Genomic DNA, 19416 nt, shown 5'->3' on the forward strand with positions numbered 1-19416 from the left:
TTGCTCGAGGGCAGGGAGAGCTTAATTGCTGCTTAAGGTCCAGGACAAAACAGACCAGGCCACTGGGCTTGGGGAAGGAAACAGAAAATAATTTAATCCAACACCAACTAAAACATAACCTTAAAATCCCAAATATAACCAAAATAAAACAACACAGAGTGGTACAACAATGAAGAGTCCAACCAGCCCTTAAAGAACACCTTCTTGCCACACCTCCCCTCTTCCTGGGCTCAGAGCCCTGGTCCCAGTGTCTTTACCTCCTCCCTTCCTGAACGGCCAAGGTGGGCAGGGAGTGGGGGTTTCAGTCACTCTATTCTTGATGGCTTCTGCCATTTGTCTCTCCTCAGGGCAGGTGGGCTCCACACCCATCCTCCCTGCGAGTCCGTGGGGTAACTCACACGCATGGCAGCCCTGCACGGGCTGCTCCGACGTGCACTTATCCCAAAGGCTGCAGCTCCTCTCTGCCTCTCGTGTGGGGCTGCTCTGCGGCGTGCAGGCTCCAGCCCAGCCTGCACCATGGCCGCCTCCTCACACAGTCCCTCGCCTGTCCGGGCTCGCTCACACGGAGCTGCTGGTGGCTCTCAGTCCTGTCATGGATCTCCATAGCTTGCAGGGGTACAGCTGCATTCTCGCCACGGCTTGCAGAGGGGTCTCTGGTCTGGTGCTCCTCCTTCTCTGACTGTGGGGTCTGCGTGGTCACCTCCATCTTGTATCACTCTTACACCTCCTGCCAGCACTTCAAATTCCCGTCCCTAAATAGTGATGGCAGAGGCGCCAGATTGGCCCAGCCGGGCTGGAGATGGGTGTGAACCCAGGAGCCAGGGGAGAGTCCACAAACTCTTTACCGGGTCTTCACTGCAACCCGCTCCCCCTGTTACCAAGCAAAAGCTGCTCCTTGCTAAACCATGACAGAAGAGGTGAGGTGTATTTGACAGAAGGAATTTTCAGGGAACAGGTAAAAAAATCAGATGAAGTGTTCCATGCTCAGTCAGAGAAGGTGACTTGTTCTTCACTGTTGCTCCTCGCTGTGGTCCTAAAACTTCTCTTCTTACAATTTATAACAAGATGACTAGTAATATCGGACTGCTGTCTGCCACATTGTGCAACAGCAGATGCTGCTTCTGATTTCAGATTAAGAAGTCTTGGTTAAATTTGATAGCAGAAAGCGAAGGTATTTACCAGGGTATATTTAGCACATGAAGGGTTTGGGTTCCAGTGAAGTTTACTTTTATAGTGCTTTTCTGCACAGATTTTATTAATGCCTGACATAATCTTAATGCCTGACATAATAATTTCCAACTCAGTGCTTCTTTTTGTTATGAAAGCTTTCATTTACATCATTAATCCTTGGTATATTTATCTGTACCAACAGTGAGAATGATCAGCAGAAGAGCTTTAAAGGGACAGCAAGAAAAGGATACAGCAAGAAAGAACTGCTCTTAAACTTTGCATTATGCTTCTGAAACTTATTTTCTATGGGGCCAAGAACTTAAAAGAACTTTGTTACTAAGCTGCCATGTATGTACAATCAGTTATGACAGCCATATCGAGACTTGCAATGGAGGAGGGTATGCATATGATTATTTACTACACTGATTTACTAGAAAGGCATGAACAGAGTGTTCAATACTTGAAACAAAATCTGGGCAGAGATAGAAACGAGGTTTACCTGTCTGAAATGCCTGTGGATTTACTGCATTAGTGAGATTTTATTTACTGTTCAAACCTTTGCAAAAGTGAAAAAGCATTCATAGGGAGGCCATTTCTATATAATATGTCTTAAAAGAAAATATGGAAAGCCAGAAAGACAACAATGCTGTATGCCTCAAGTGGTTGTAAATGTTTTCATTTTGGGTAGATGCAATGCTTACCTAAGCATAATCTTAACATAGGAGCAATACTATAAATGTTAAAACATTTACCAGCTCAACAAGTTGTCCATTTGGAACCTCATGAGGCTCAACAAGGCCAAGTGCAAGGTCCTGCACCTGGGCTGAGGCAATCCTCAGTATCAATATAGAGTGGGGGACAGAGGGATTGAGAGCAGCCCTGCCAAGGAGGACTTGGGGATTCTGGTGGATGAGAAGCTGGATGTGGGCTGGCAATGTGCTCTTACAGCACAGAAGGCCGGATGCATCCTGGGCTGCAGCAAAAGCAGCGTGGTCAGCACATCAAGGAAGCTGATCCTGCCCCTCTGCTCTGGAGAGATCTCACCTGCAGTGGTGTGTCCAGCTCTGGAGTCCTCAGCACAGGAAAGACATGGACCTGTTGGAGTGGATCCAAAGAAGGGCCACAAAGGTGACTAGAGGGTTCTTCTATGAGGAAAGGCTGAGAGAGTTGGGGCTGTTCAGTCTGGGGAAGAGAGGACTCCAGGGAGACCTTCTTGCAGCTTTCCAGTACCCAAAGTTAGGGACAGAGTTTTTAGTAGGGCATGCAGGGACAGAACAAGGGGTAATGGTTTTAAACTAAAAGAGTGTAGATTCAGACTAGATATAAGGAAGAAATTTTTCACAATGGGTGTGGTGAGGCACTGGAACAGAGAGGCTGTGGATGTCCCATCCCTGGAAGTGTTCAAAGCCAGGTTGCATGGGGCTGTGAGCAATCTGATGTAGTGGAAGGTGTCTCTACTCATTGCAGGGGCGTTGGACTAGATGACTTTTAAAGGTCCCTTCCAACCCAAACTATTCAAGGAGTCTATGGTTTCTATATGCTTATGTGACACATGTATTTCTACATCTATTTTTATTATTTCTTAAATGCAGCTTTCCAACTTAGGACCAATCTCACTGCTTTGGTACTCACCAATCAGTACCAACAAAAGTACCTTTCTTAGCTATGCACTGTTCATCTACACTTCATACCACGATTCAGCTCCCAAAACTTCACAGAATTCCTTCAGAAAGTACTTCCCACCACAAGCAGATACACAGTATTTAACATCTCATATTTTACCTCCAGTCACGCTGGATGAATGCCCCACATTCAGTTAGTAATAATAACACCATCAATTTCTTTTCTTCTGGTGATTCACTGTAACTTACAATGGTTATTCCAGGATGTGCAATTGGCTGTTTTATGAAGGGCACATCTAAACATGGCGAATGATGCAGAATACGTGAAATGCAGTTTCCTTCTTCCTGATCATTCTGTAAGGTAATATAGTCTAAAAAGATTCCATTCTCTTTTTTTTTTTTCTCCTGTGTGCTGAAATAATTTCTAAGTGACATATCTTAACAAACATAATGAGCCAAACTTGCCTAACAATCCAAGAAACGATTCTCGCTATCACACAGAGTTATCATACTATTTTTTACCAACATTGAAAGAAGATTGTATTTACTGTAATGTGGCGTAAGTGGAGACATCTACTTTGTCCAACAAAACCCCAAAGAGAAGCACAGAGCACAAGGTTAACACCAGAGAGATGAAAATACAGCACTGTCAATGATTTAAGTGCTGAAGAACTATTGTTTTACACACTGCTACTTTCAAGCTGAAAATTGTTTCCTATAACTCTCCCATGAAAAATTAATGTTACGAAATCCCATATCATTGATTTTAGCATCAATTTTAGGTCCTCACATTTTTCAGTAGGGCACTCTTTCAGTGTGGACAAGATTTAGCCTATAGAAATAGGCTGTGATTTCTCACAGTTTGGGAAGAGAAAGAAGGAATTTGAGGTTGCACAGCAATAACAGTAACATTATTGCTTGTGGAGGATGTAACAATATTTAGCTTGTACACCTATTTTCCACCTTTTTGTGTGTGAAATACTAAACTAAAATCTACCCTGAATCAAAAAGCCAAAAGCCATGAATGTTGCTGAATGGTAAAAAAGTGAATGTCTATACAGCATCTCAATAGTAACCCCTTGAAGAGGAGCTCAAGGGACACACACGAATGTTTTAAAACACTTCGATGCAATACAGTAGTACAGTAACAAAGAATGCTATGTCTCTTCTGCTATTTTAAGATTTACAGATACACAGGCATTATTACCTTGAAAATTTTGCAATTTGTAAAGAAAACAAAAAAAACCACCCCAATTTCTGTTTGGAAAATTATCTTGTCCAGTATAGCGTTCCCTGGGTAAGTCCTGTCTCTCAGGATGTTCACCTGAGGTCACTATTATAAACCCAAATACTGAGACAAAAAAACCAATAGCCCCAAGGTTAACTCCATACCCAAAGTTAGCACTGAAGCTTACTGAAGAAACACTTTGCAAGCAGCTGCACTGTTTGGAAATCCAAACTTATTCTAACACGAATTGTGATCCATTAAAATTACTTAATCTGCTATCACAAGTGACTCTGATCTGCCCTAGCAAAAGCTGCTGGTTTTCATTTGCAAAAATGAGGTCCTAAGAGAATAAATACTCAGGAGAATTGTGGCCATTCAGTAAGAAGGAGGAGCTATGCAATCATATGCATTTGAATATTGTTTGATATGACATAGCAAACATTTTAATCAGCGGTGCTCTGCTGCAGCAGCAAAAGCAAAGGTGATTCTGCGTGGCGTGTGCAGAGGCGCTACCAGCCCAGATGGAGAAGGGATCAGCCCATGCTGTGTCCATCATCCCAGACCTGTAATCTGGGCCCAGTTCTGGGACTCACAATTCAGGAGAGATGTTGACAGACTGGAGAGGGTCCAAAGAGAAGCTATGAAGATGGTGAAACTGCTAGAGCAACTTCCCCGTGAGGAAACAGTAAGGGAGTTTATCTCCCTGGAGAAGAGAAAGCTCAGGGGGAAACTCATCCTGGTAGCCAGTACTTAAAGGGCAGAGGCTCTCTTCACAAGGAGCCACACAAAGGAGACAAGTGACAACAGGTCATGGTGGAGTCCCCATCATTGGAGATTTTCAAGATGTGATGGGACAGAATGTTAGATAATGTCATATAGGCTCCTCTTCCCCTAGGTCGGGCCAAGTGGTCTTTCGAGGTCCCTTCTAACCTAGGCTATTCTATGGATCTTTCTTTTAATACTACTTGAAGTAGTCTACTGCAGGCATTAATTAACTGACAACTCTCCAAATGAAATATGCAGGTCTGCTCTCGTTAACACATATCTCATTTGCAGCTCAGTGGATTCCAAGTGCTACTAGCTTATTACATTGCCTTTCAATTTGTTATTTAAAAGATCTTTAAATGCTTCCTCCTCTAAAATTAGGGGGTTTTAACATATAAATTATAAACTTTGCCCTTTGTATATCTCACTGAAGAAGCACAGCTGTAGCACATCAATTATAATACTCTTTCTACTGCACATTACATCTTGAGTTAGAGTCTATGCAATCTGAGTTCATTATCATTTCATGAAACAGCATTACTACCATTTTTTTTCAAATCATGACTAAAAGGATACAAAAGCCCAGCAATCTCAAATCCACATATTGATTAAATTTTAGTTCTTAATTAGTTTGTTGGTCTGCTAAAGGAAAATAAAGAAGAACTGGCTTTCAATCTAGTCTAAATTACTTTTTTGTTGTTGTTTAAAGAGGTTCATTCTACATCCATAATATAAGTTCTACTCTGTTAATTAAGATTTGCTTGCCTGGGGTAGCAGATTACTTGGAAAGAGACACGGACCACAACACATGCCTAACAGCCACCAGAATGGAATTTTACAGCTACTCTCTATCCAGAGGGAAAATAACATGCATTTTGAGTGACAGTGCGAATTCCAACTCTGAGATGTTTATTGTTTTGTTGCATAATTATTTATACCTTAAAACCAAACATTTTAAAACTACAAAACATTTTTCTACAAAGCCAAGATTTTTAATTACATTTATCAGCCTCCTCCAGTATCCTGTAAAAGATATGTAGAAAGTCAAGTATAACCATTATCATAGAATCATACAGTGATAGGGTTGGAAGGGACCTTTAGAGATCATCCAGTCCAACCCCCCTGCAGAAGCAGGTTCACCTAATCAGGTCACACAGGAACGTGTACAGGTGGGTCCTGAAGACCTCCAAGGAAGGAGACTCCACAACCCCTCTGGGCAGCCTGTGCCAGGGCTCCCTCACCTCAACAGTGACATTGTTTTTTCTTACGTTTAAATGGAATTTTTTGTGTTCCAGCTTCATCCCATTACCCCTTGTCCTGTTGCTAGATACAACAGAAAATAGTGCTGTCCCAAACTCCTGACACCCACCATTTAGATACTTATAAATATTAATGAGATCTCCCCTCAGTCTCCTGCAGACTGAACAGCCCCAGTTCCTGCAGCCTTTCCTCATAACGAAGATGCTCCAGTCCCCTGATCATCTTGGTGGCCCTGTGCTGGACTCTCTCCAGAAGTTCTCTGTCCCTCTTGAGCTGTGGAGCCCAGAACTGGACACAGGACTCCAGATGGGGCCCCATCAGGGCAGAGGAGAGGGGGAGCAGAACTATATTAATAGAAATGGAATACTTTTAATATCCACTTACAATTCTTAGAAAATGTTCCTTAAGCTTAACAATAAAAGAAATAAGAACAGTTGCTGTAACATTTCATTCTTCCAGTTCCATTTTAAGATGCTAATGAATGAAAAAAACATACTTAAAATAACTCTAGATAGAAATGAAAAACATAATTTATTAATATGGTCATCAACAACCAGAGAAAAAGCATAAAACCACAGCAGTATAGGCACAGAGTGCGAATTAAATCATTCTCATTCAAATCAGTTTATTTACAAGAGACATACGCAGTCCCTTGAGTGTCAGAAGACAACAATGATGGTCACATACAGTACATGACACCAAAATGCCCCATGTTTTAAATTTTACTAGTCAGCTGCAGTCAGACAGTGTACTGTTAACTAACATAGGAATTTTATGTCATGAGATATTTTACAAACACACAATTCAGATGACCCCGGCATTTTCAGGAAAAAGTAGACTCGTACCATAAACACTGAAACACCACAATCCTCAAGCCCTTTGAAGATCACTTTGATAACTTCTCCCTCCCACAGGAGCTCATTACTCTCCTTAGCAAAACACGCATCTTGATATACTCAGATCCCTATGGCATTTTCCTTTAGAGCTTCAAATTCATCCCCCCCATCTTATAATTTTCAAATTCATCTATTAGTAAATAAAGAAAAAACTAAAAGTGTATCTAAAATATGAAACAATGAATCTGATTTTAAAACAAGTATTTATGTATCGCTTACCAAGTCCTAAAAGATCAACAGTGGGTTCTGATGACTTTTTGGGGCTTGCTTTAGCTTCTGATTGCTGATCTTCTTTCTTCTGTGGCTTTAAAGGAGAAAAAAAGAGACCAAACACAAGTAACCTTTCTGAAAAAGATACAGTGCTTAAAACCTTCTCATTAAAGATGCTGTTCCAGGATCAGAATTAAAAGCCCCTTTCTGTATTTGTTTCTAATAATGAATTTGACTTTTAATTAAATAAATTGCAGCTATGGTCATATGGGACACAACACATCACTGGACAAAAGTGTCCTTACACCTTCACTGATATGTGATCAACTTTTAAATAAACCTAAGATTCAAGATGGGTTAAAAATAAGGTGAGACCTGAAACTGATGACCACTGTCTATCATTCACTTAGTGAAAAAAAAGCTGTTTCTGATTCGATTTCACTAATTTCCACAACCAAACTAAACAGTCTGCAGCATTAAAGATGAAAATCTTCACGTTTTCAAAAGCTTACATCTAAAAAATTACAAACAGGCTAATGACGTTATTTTGCCTTCCTGCAAAGAGCATCTGCAGAACACGCAAACTTGATAGATGTTAAGCACCCATGGACACAATCTTGTGTTCATCATCTTTTCCTTTGTAAACCTGAAGGTAAATAACAACATTCATCTCCTTGGAACAACTGGGAACTCCCTGTCTTGCCTTACCTAGAGACTTCAAAAAGACGCTGTCATGAAATTTGATTATGAAAATGACTTCATGAACCTGTTTATAGTTCTCATACCAATATCAGGCTGATCACCCAAATCCATCAAAACCTTGGTTTTTAAAATGAATACAAACTGATTTGTAGTAGTGACATGACTAGTACTGACATGTCTTCTCTTGCAGGCATTTAATATGCATTTACTCTGTACTCACCACAAAAGCATGACATGGTTTGGTTGACCAACGAGTTCAGTGTTTAACTAGAACAGATTACTGTGTAACAGCAATAAAGCACTGTCAGGTTGGGCACTGGGCTGACACCAACAGAACCTGCTTCACTGCCACCTTTGTCACCCCCATAATGTGGCTTTGACAGAATCATCAAGGGTCCTGGGCTTGCTGAAGTCATAGAACCACAGAATGGTAGGGGTTGGAAGGGACCTTTAGAGATCATCTAGTCCAACCCCCTTCTTGGCCACGAGGGCATATTGCTGGCTCATATTTAGTTTATTATCAATCAGAACTCCCAGGTCTCTCTCTGCACAGCTGCTCTCCAGCAGGTCACTCCCCAGCCTGTCCTGGTGCATGGGGTCACTCCTTCCCAGATGCAGGACTCTGCACTTGTCCTTGTTGAACCTCATGAGGTTCCTCTCTGCCCAACTCTCCAGCTGTTTGAGATCCCGCTGAATGGCAGCACAGCCTTCTGGGGAATCAGCCAGTCCTCCCAGTTTGGTGTCATCAGCCAACTTGCTGAGGGTACACTCTGTCCCCTCATCCAGGTCATTGATGAAGATGTTGAACAAGACTGGCCCCAGAATCGATCCCTGTGGAATCGATCCCCTGTGATTAAATCTTAGTATGTAGTATTAAGAGAACTTCATAGTCCAACATACAGGTATAAAGTTCTCTTTATCTAAGTAATCTTTTATGTTCCTCTCTTGCAAACGAGGGATAAAGAGTAAGGAGCTTGGTGTTTGTAAGGAGCACCGAGGAAACTCAGTAGTCAAGAGATGGCCCAAGTGACCAGAAGCCTACAATACTACTGACACACTTCAAGAACAAAACTGTTTGGGAAACTATCTGCTAGACAAACACTCCATGGATTCCCTTATTCTATATTGTATTACAACTTTCACCTCTGAGTATGGGATCTGAAGAACAGCTCACTTGATTTCAAACACTACTCAATATTGCAATGAAAAAAACCTCTTACATTTGGTATGAGAAAAAATATGGTTTTGTAAACTACTGCATATCAAGAATTTTTTAAAGAAAGTTTTCTCCAATTGACCCTAACTCTGTAAATATGCCATAAAACTTAGTGTTATGAACATCAACCAGAATTAACAGTGTGGCTTTAAGAACAAAATTTATGGTAAAAAAGTTTGTGTATTTGGTTCTTCTCCATGTTTGTAAGGAAGACCATGGGTCACAGAAGCTGTACAAAGAAGCATTTCTGACATATTGCTTGATTTCACAAAACTGACTGGTTTTTTGTTTAAACAAATGAGCAATTTTCAATACAGAACAACAACCTATTTAAACTGAAAAGCAAAATTATTAGAATTGTATTAAATGTGCAAATTTTCGTTAGTCCAAATTAGATTTATTAGAACCACCTAAAAGCACAGGTTTGAAATAAATTAAAGCTTGACAGGCTGGGTTCAGAATTAAAATCTTCCTGACAAACCAAAACACTGTTGCAGACATTAGTAAAAATGAAACAGCTAATGTTCAAATGGCACTCTCTTTTATTTTACTTATTACTGTGACAAATTAATTTCATTACGTCAACTAAAAATTTCAAAAGGTAGGAATACTTAAGTCTTCTGCTTTGTCAAACGAACAGTTGTCAATAATTACTCAGTGCATATTTCTGTTTCACCACTCTCTAAATAAGAAAGGCAATAAAGACACAATTTATAAAAATAGAGATTTCTATAAAAATAGATCCTTTAAGATACTCTTTTCTAATATCATTACTATATTTCTTCATCAGTAGTTTCTTTTCCGTTTTACTCATTTGCCAGCACATAAATTATCAGGCTTTAAGGTTACTTTGTAGTCAGTTAAAAAAGACTGTAAAATTATTTTAATAGAATCATAGAATGGTAGGGGCTGGAAAGGACCTTCAGAGATCATCTAGTCCAACCCCCCTGCAGAAGCAGGGTCACCTAGATCAGGTCACACAGGAACGTGTACAGGTGGGTCCTGAAGACCTCCAAGGAAGGAGACTCCACAACTCCTCTGGGCAGCCTGTGCCAGGGCTCACTCACCTCAACAGTGAAATAGTTTTTTCTGATGTTTAAGTGGAACGTTTTGTGTTTCAAATTCACCCCATTACCCCTTGTCCTGTTGCTAGATACTATAGAAAAAAGAAATGTCCCAACCTCCTGACATCCACCATTCAGATATTTGTAAATGTTAATAAGATCTCCCCTCAGTCTCCTCTTCTCCAGACTAAACAGCCCCAGTTCCTGCAGCCTTTCCTTGTATGAAAGATGTTCCATAACCCTGATCATCTTGGTGGCCCTGTGCTGGACTCTCTCCAACTGTTCCCTGTCCCTCTTGAGCTGAGGAGCCCAGAACTGGACACAGGACTCCAGATGAGGCCTCACCAGGGGAGAGTAGAGGGGGAGAAGAACCTCCCTTGACCTGACAGCCACACTCTTCTTGATGCATTCCAGGATTGGCCTTCTTAGCCATGAGGGCACATTGCTGGCTCATATTATCAACCATTTCAAGAGTGTTAGTACAGCAAATATTTCTAGACATTAATACTGTATTCGTTTCCTTGATGTAGATTTTCTCCTTAAAGCACTATTCATCTCCTTCACAGCTACATAGTTTTCATCAACACACTAACCTTCGGTCTGAAAAGCTAAAAAAAGCTATTGGTCACCTCACAATTTAGCAATGCCTCACCTGTACAACAGTGGCCACACAAGGCAATACTCAGCAGCAATATGGAACAAAATCCTGCTTCCTCTTAATTTTACCTGCAATACTATGTTGTTCCCCCAGTGTACAACAGTGGCCACACAAGGCAATACTCAGCAGCAATATGGAACAAAATCCTGCTTCCTCTTAATTTTACCTGCAATACTATGTTGTTCCCCCAGTATGTTTATTGCTGGTTAAGATATTTCATGCCACATATGAGGTAATTCAGAATTCTCTAAAGTCACCTGCATTTAGGCATCAATTAAGTCAGGCTGGTGCTAATGGGATGAGTTAGAACAAGAAACATGCATACACACATTTATTCTTGATTTAAACACCTAAGTAACTCCTCTTTACCGTGCTCTTTCTTAAGACAGTCTTGTTCTCTCTCTGGCTCCCTGGGTGCATCTGACTGTACTGTGGTCCACCTGAAGCAGGTATAATGAAAAACAATGTCTTACTGAAGTGCTCTGCAGTAGAGACCACATCGTATTTCTGGCTCTGGAGCAGAGTATTTCCAGAGGTCACTTGCAGCCTGTATAATTCTGGCATCAACAAGGTGTTGAACTTTCAGAATAGAACAAGAAAATGAAGTCACATTAGATGCACTTAAAATTTTACTCTAATTCATTAAAGAAATACGGTGTTTAATTTCTTTGTGGTAGTTTTGCTCCAACAGGACTCATACATGACTAAGCTTTATGTAGAGAGTGGTCTTTTGAGATGTTAAAGCTAAATATTGCACACAGTGAGCAGTGTGCAAGAAGCAAAAAATTGCATAATAAGGCAGTGACATTAAACTTAATGTATAATTTAGTGTTGTGCTTTACCTAAAAATTACTGCATTTTGTAGAGGTATAATACAGCACAACAAATGCCTAGGAAATGTGCTGCACTAGTAATAGAAACTGATATGAATTTCAGTCTGCTTGACTCCCATAGCAATTATTTTTAGGTACTGACAGCAGTACTAGATAAACTATTCTTTGTTGAGCCTTTGGAAGAAGGCTGCATAAAAATAGGAGACTAAGCAGTACTAAATAAACTAAAAATAGCATTAAAAACTGCTATGAAGAAAACCAAATAGAAGGGAACAGGTACTTAACTTTATATACTTATTTTCAAGTGGAATCTTCAAGGTTACTGAGGCTACTATTCTTTTCACAGAATGGTAGGAGTGTGAAGGGACCTATAAAGACCACCTAAGTCCAACCATCCTGCTCAAGTAGATTTACCTCAAACAAGTCACACGGGAAAGAGTTCAGGCAGGTTTGGAAAACCTCAAGAGAAAGAGACTCCACATCCTCCCTGGGCAGCCTGTGCCAGGGCTCCCTCATCTGAAAGAAATTTATCCTTGTGTTTGAAAGTGGAACTTTTTGTGTTCCAGCTTATGTCCATTACCTCTTGTCCTGTTATTGGACACTACAGAAAAAAATGTCACCCAATTCTCCTTACATCTACTCTTTAGGTATTTGTAAGTGTTTACGAGGTCCCCTCTCAGTCTTCTCTTCTCCAGGCTGAACAGTCCCAGGTCCAATAACCCTTCCTCATAAGGAAGATGTTCCAGCCCCCTGATCATCTTGGTGGCCCTGCGCTGGACTCTCTCCAGCACTTCCCTGTCCCTCTTGAGCTGAGGAGCCCAGAACTGGACACAGGACTCCAGATGAGGCCTCACCAGGGCAGAGGAGAGGAGAAGGAGAATCTCTCTCAACTTTCTAGCCACATTCTTCTTGATGCATCCCAGGATGCCATTGGCCTTCTTGGCCACAAGGGAACATTGCTGGCTCATGGTTAGCTTATTATCAATCAGGACTCCCAGGTTTCTCTCCACAGAGCTACTCACCAGTAGGTCAGTCCCCAGCCTGTACTGGTGCAGGGGTAGTTCTTCCCCAGGTGCAGGACGCTGCACATGCCCTTGTTGAACCTCCTGAGGTTCCTCTTTGCCCAATTCTCAAGTCAGTCAAAATCTCATGGAATGGCAACACAGCCTTCTGGGGAATCAGCCAACATTTAAAACACTCAAGGGTGGCTTAGCAACATATGTGATTTTACTAAGTGAAGTATGTGGTCATAGTAATTCCTAGATATATTTACTTTGGGTCATGTATTAACAATTTCTCGTTTAAAATCATCTTTATTGTACTAGTATATCCTTCTGAAACACCGTGGTCACAAACAGCACAGCATCCCATGGGCTGCATCAGGAAGAATAATTCCAGCAGGCTGAAGGAGACAATCCTTTCCCTCTACTCAGCACTGGTGCAGCCACACTTCAAAGTGTTGGGTCCATTTCTGGGTTCTGCAGCAGAAGAGAGACATGGACGTACTGGAGTGAGTCCAGAGAAGGGCCACAAAGATAATGAAGGGATTGGACTATATCTCATATGGGGTGAGAGATCTTATACTGCTCAGCCTAGAGAAGAGAGGGCTCAGGGGGTATGTGTCTATGTATGTATGTGAAGGGAGGGTGTGCAGAAGCTAGAGCCAGGCTCTTTTCAGTGGTACCCAGTGACAGGATCAGAGGCAAAATGGGCACAAACAGAAACACAGGAAGTCTGAACACCAGGAAACATTTTTTCACTGTGAGGGTGACTGAGCACTGGCACAGGTTGCCCTGGGAGATTGTGAAATCTCCATCCTTTGAGATACAGGTCTGGGCAACTTCCTTTAGATGACCTGTGCTTGCACAGGGAGTTGGACTATATGACCTCCAGATCTTTTCATCCTCATCCATTTTATGATGATGTGATTCTTTCCACTGACAGAGCACACAGAAGTTGTCAGCTATTTCGTTCACTTTTGGCAGACGTTTTTGCTAAGGCTGAAGGCCTTTCATGCTTCTGGCATCCTAACAATCTCCCAGTTTTCTCAGTGGAAGAGGCTAAAGCAATCTTTGCTGGAACATTGTGATTTCTCAGTGGCTTATCCATCTTGGATAGTGCAATGCCTAACACACAGAAACAGTGTTTCAGGTTGGTTTTGTAGCAATGAGCCCTTTCCACTACAAGCATCACTCCTCCTTACTGGATTTTGTCTCATCTGTTATCTACCATAGCCTCTTCCTGAAGTTTTCTGAGACCACTGTAGTAGCAGCTCTTTAGATTCCTTCAGTAATTAAATGCAAATATCTTTTGCAGAAGTTTTATGCAATATTAATACTCCATACTCAATAAAAGCAATCTGGGAAAAATAAGCAATTATACCACAGAAGAGGTAACAGCTGCTATGAGGATCCTCTGGCAGGCATGCCAGGCTGAGAGTTGGGGAATGTGAGAACTTAGCAGAGTCAAGAAAGAATGGATTAAGGTCAAGAGTAGCTTTTACTTCTGTTATCCAGTCAGAACTTCTATTTTTTCTTCTTCTGAAAAGACTGTGTGATACATAGAAGACTAATACAAATGCTATTCCTTCAGAAAATATCTGAAATTTGGCTTAATGTTTGGAAGGTAGACTATCAAAATATGAGATAATCACACGGATAACATTTTCCTAAGCCCTGTGTTGACTATCTTTTATTACTAGTACATAAGACAAATGTATGTGGTTGTATGCTAGAAACTGGTAAATCTGCTATCATGGAAACAACATCCTTTTCAAGTTTCTGCTCTTGTTCAATTCTCCATTTAGTATGCCATGATGATTGACAATCAATTTTATACCTGAATTAAGCTACATCTATATCCTGCTCATTGTACATTTACAATACAATAAAAACAGTTTGACAGGATAGTACTAATACCTTATCTGTAAGCAGTTCTTTGGAAACAAGAGTAATTATCTTTCAGTATCTAAAGAGTAAATACTTTTAAATAGTTAGGAACTTCCCATAACTTTGTTTTGAACAAAATGAACAGTTGAGAATTATGTCTACAGATAAGAAGCAGCTCATCTTTCCTATTTAAATAAAATGGAAACGTAGAAATGAGTATTTGAACCTTCACTTCCACACAGTTTCACTAGAAGTCAACTGGCCTGAAATTAGTGGAAAGAACCATATACACGCACCTTGGTCAATTTTAATGTTTTGTGCTAAGAAGCAATGATAAACAAAATTCAAAAGGAGACTGCTGTGGAGAAGATCAGGCCACCTATCATTTATGACAATTTAAAAGTAATTAAGCGCATAAGCCTGCTTTAATATTTTTATGTAACTTAAGTTTCTTACACTGTCATTGAGCCAACGTCTTCATTAGCAGAAGCTGCACCCACCATTCTGTGTATAATTCAACAAGATACTGGCTATAATTCAATTAGTCTTCTTCAATTTTTTCCCAACAATTAATCTCTAAGATTTTAAACCAAATTCCAATCCATTAGGTTTTGATGGACAAGTTACAAAAATTTGTACCAAAGTTTTGAGGGGTTTTTTTCTTCTGAAATTCTGACTACATCCCTAGAACGTCATTGTAGACAACTTCCCAGTTTACATTAAAAGAGCAAGTTTTCCATTCCAACATGAAAGAGTATCTTTTAATTTTGCAATCTGCATATAAAGTTGCACTGCTGTGTCCCCTCTGCCCTTATTCTTCCTTTACTAAATTTGTGCAGAAATAAAAGCTGAGATTTAATTTGAAAAATAAGATAAAGAATACCAGTTTAGGCCAGGGGAAAAAACAGTTATTTGCCCCTACTATATATCATTTTAAAAAACAAAGCTCAGTTTTATACAGATCAACATTACCTTTTATTCAAGTCTCATAATGCATTGCTCTCAATCTACCACCAATAATACCATTTTAGTTCAATCTAATTTATGCAAAATATTTTCCTTGAGTTAAATGCAACCAAATAAACCAGCAAGCAACAGTGTTAATGACTCTATTCACAAATTAAGTTCTAGAGTTGATTTTACAAACTTCTTTCTCTAATGTTACTCTAAAGCAAATGATCTAGTAAATAAGGACATTTCTTTGACAAGAATGAGAGAACTGATTCCTACTTCATACCATGTATTTTGAGAACTGATTGCCTGTATGGGTCTGGCTGGAATGGAGTTGATTTTCTATGTAAAAGCTGTTACGCTGCTATGTCTTGGATCTGTTGATAAAACACTGCTGATAACACATCGGTGTTTTGGCTATTGTTAAGAAGTGCTTGCCCAGGCTTTTTCTTTTTCCCCACTCTGTCTCCACAACAAATAGGCTGGGGGTGACTAAGAAGTTGGGAGGAGATATAGCCAGGACAGCTAACCTGACCAAAAGGATATTCCATACCATATGATGTTATGCCCTCTGAACTTCACCCCATCAGCAACGCCATATGATGTAATACTTTTGATAACTGTATCATTTCAGGTTTGCACAACCACATTTCTTGTTTTGCTAATTAAAGCAATCCAATCTATGAACACTTTGTTTAATAAATGTAAAGACTATATATGCACACACATGTTCATATTACACATATAGCCAGCAATACTTCATCATTGTTAGTCCTTTTCTTCATAACTACCTTCTCTTCCCTTTCTCTCGCATTCTATAGGCCTTGCTGAATAGATACTAGGAGCACATTAGTCAACCTATTTATATGGAACTCACCCTACAAGCCACAGTGAATTCTCCACTCTGTTTTCGAGTACACAATCCTCAAAGCCCTGAATCTAAGCATTGTGGTTTTGCAGTAGAGTCACCCAAGGGTAAGCTCTCCCTTCCCTAACGGGCAGCTCTGTTTCCTCACACAGACTTCAGACAGCAAGTCTGCAAGAGATGGGATTGTAAAGAACATGAAGTAACATCTGAAGCATAAGTTGCATACTGTAGGCAGTCCAGTGTCCCAGTCAGGCATTCAACCAGATTTTGTTCAGTCAGCTATTTTTGGAAACAACCATTAAATGAGTAATTCATTCTGCCTCAGAGAAAAGAAAATTAATGAAAGCATTGACAAGTAAACCCTCCTCCTTCCTCTGTACAAAGATTACAGTACAGTATATATGATGCTGTCTATAAGGGATATGGTTATTTCACAGGCAAGGCAAAAAAGCAGGGTCAGTACCACCATGACTGAAAGTCACACACCTATTAAAGTCACATATATAACAGAATGCCTGTAAGGTCTGTTGGTGTTACCAATGGTTATCCTTCCTGTCCTTGTCTTGATCCACAAGGCCCTTGGTTATCTTTTTTTCCTCCCGTCTCGCTGGGGCCTCACCATCCTGAGGAAGCAGGGTGTGTATGGGGGGGTGAGCAAGAGGCTGCGTGGTGCTTCGTTGCTGGCTGGGTCTGAACCACCACAGGCCTGGTTCAAAAGTGGCAGCACACAGTGAAAATATTGTGGTTATATCTCATTGTGAATGAGTTTGATGAAAAAAAGATTAAAGTTAGGTAATTCAAGTTTCCATTTTCAGCTTCTATAGCCTTGTGCCAATAATCCTAATATGTACAAACTTCAAGGGTTTAACACTTCTAAAAGACATATGACACTCAACAGCAATGTAACATATCCACCCCAATACTTTAAAAACTAGTGGAACTTTTGCTGAATTCACTCCTATAAGATATTCATGTAAGTCATTTAACATGTAAGGTTTCAACATCAGCATTTAGGATTAATATTGACCTTATTTACATTACCCAAGGGCATTAAATGGAGTAGCATACATGGTGCAAGACTTAAGCCACATGACTATAGCCCTGAAGTAGAAAAACTTGTTTTTTCTACTTCGTATGATAGCCATAAGTTACCACTGTAGATCTCTCTCCTACTCTGAAGCAAGGTATCAGTCACTGTCAAAAATCCAATCCATCAGCAGTCCAGTCCAGTTATCGGCTCCTATTTTCATACTTCAATATTACACGCAAAAAAATCCTTCTCTGCATATTTTCCTCAATTTTCTGCTTCAATGAAAAATTCATATGAATCTAGAATTCAGTCTGTTTCATACACATCTGACTACTCATGCATTTCTTATTTCTATACTCCATCTTAACTACAAGAAGCTTTATGAAACCTGAAGAACCATCAAATAATTTAGTGAAAAGCACTTCTAATTTACTTAAAGGCAATTTCCAGTTTACTCACTAGAGCTCATAGACGCCTCTATGGTTACTGAACAAAAGCCCTCCTTTGCTCTTAATAGGTAGTACTTGTATGCCTTGTGCATAAAGTAATTGGATTCCTTCCCTCTTCATTACTTGCTTGCAATGAAATTTGCAAGACAGCATAATATTTGAGAATTCTCATATGAGAAAATTATGTTTGTAATTTACTATAAGCTTGCAATGAGTTTGTAGATGTGATTTTTCCTGACAGCTCATATACTTCTACTATACCAGTTAGTTTAACCCAAATCTATTTAAAGCATGACTCATGTCCTTTTTAAAGGACATTTTTACAGCTTTTGTATCTGAGATGTAAACAAGTAAAAACCAATCCTTTCAAAATATTGAATTTAAATAATATTAAAGATTAAATTTATTCTGCTTACTCTCCTACAAGACAACAGCACTTTTTTTCAGACTTGCAACTAAAAATGAAGAAAGTTAGAAACCAGACTAATTCTTCAAAACTTAAGATACTTTTAGCATATGATGAACTTCTGTTTTGCCTAACTAGCAGAACTGAAAACAAGTACACTATGTTGAATCAGAAGATATACTACATTGGCACTATAAAGCTGTATAGACTACAGCAACTCTACAAGCAAATTTGGATGCATTTCAAACCAAGAGAAAGAACCAACCACATGTCAAACAAAAACATAAAAGCTGTCACTCTTATTTATAAAACTAGAACTACCTCTAATGGCTAACCCAGGGGGAAATCTATAAGTCTATTGTAATCACTCCAATAACTCATTTTTAGACACTGAACTACTCACATGGATGTAGGTAAGTTAATTTAAGACATTTATACCACACAAACCAACAAAACAAAATTGCTACATCTCCACTTTAAAAAGCTGGGTTTATGGATTGCATTAGATTTTCAGAGTTAGGGCAAGGCAATTCTTCAAGATTATGCAAAATGTGTTATATTTTTAGCCCTTTGGATTAAAATTTCACGGCAGAACTGACTGACAGCTGCACTGTAATCTTACTCCATTAATAGGATTTTATCTCAGTCAGGGCTAATATGCTAATAATTTCTATGGAAAGTGGATTAAGACTATTCCCTTGTTATTACTTATTGATCATACAGTAGTACAATTTTAACTGAATTTAAAATATTACCTCAGATCTCATTTACTTTAGTCAATGTATTCCAAGAAGGTTTAAACCTTTCATGTCCTGTACTTAGCTGAATCAGTTTAGCCCCTTCTAATAAATACATCAGGCGTTCTCAAGAGGCCCTTTTACCTTGCTCAAGACAAAGTATACAACTGCAGAAGCATGATTTCCTAAAACAAAGTTGTAATGCTTTTTATTCTTACTGCTGAGACTACAGCAAAATATCAAAGATTAAAGAGAAATATTTAAATTCTTATATTCATGTATTAAATCTATATAATAATAACCATACTTGATATACTATTTGTATGGATTCATACAACAAACACAGGCTGGGAGACGAAGGGACTGAGAGCAGCCCTGTGGGGAAGGACTTCTGGGGCCTGGTGGATTAAAAGCTGAATATGAGCCAGGAACGTGCACTTACAGCTCAGAAAGCCAAGAATAT

At 39.6% G+C, this 19416-nt stretch overlaps 1 protein-coding gene across 3 annotated transcripts in view; it reads right to left on the reverse strand.

The window, feature by feature from the left end:
- The window catches only part of SMAP1 (small ArfGAP 1), a 103432-nt gene that overhangs the window by 20785 nt on the left and 63231 nt on the right, over positions 1–19416 (reverse strand). For all 3 annotated transcript variants that reach the window (XM_061990329.1, XM_061990328.1, XM_061990327.1), the window contains one exon: positions 7161–7245. In XM_061990329.1, the coding sequence (XP_061846313.1) occupies positions 7161–7245 (85 nt within the window). The remainder of the gene's footprint in view (positions 1–7160; positions 7246–19416) is intronic.

The sequence above is a fragment of the Colius striatus genome, chromosome 2, assembly GCF_028858725.1.
Source record: "Colius striatus isolate bColStr4 chromosome 2, bColStr4.1.hap1, whole genome shotgun sequence".
Taxonomy (NCBI): Eukaryota; Metazoa; Chordata; class Aves; order Coliiformes; family Coliidae; genus Colius; species Colius striatus.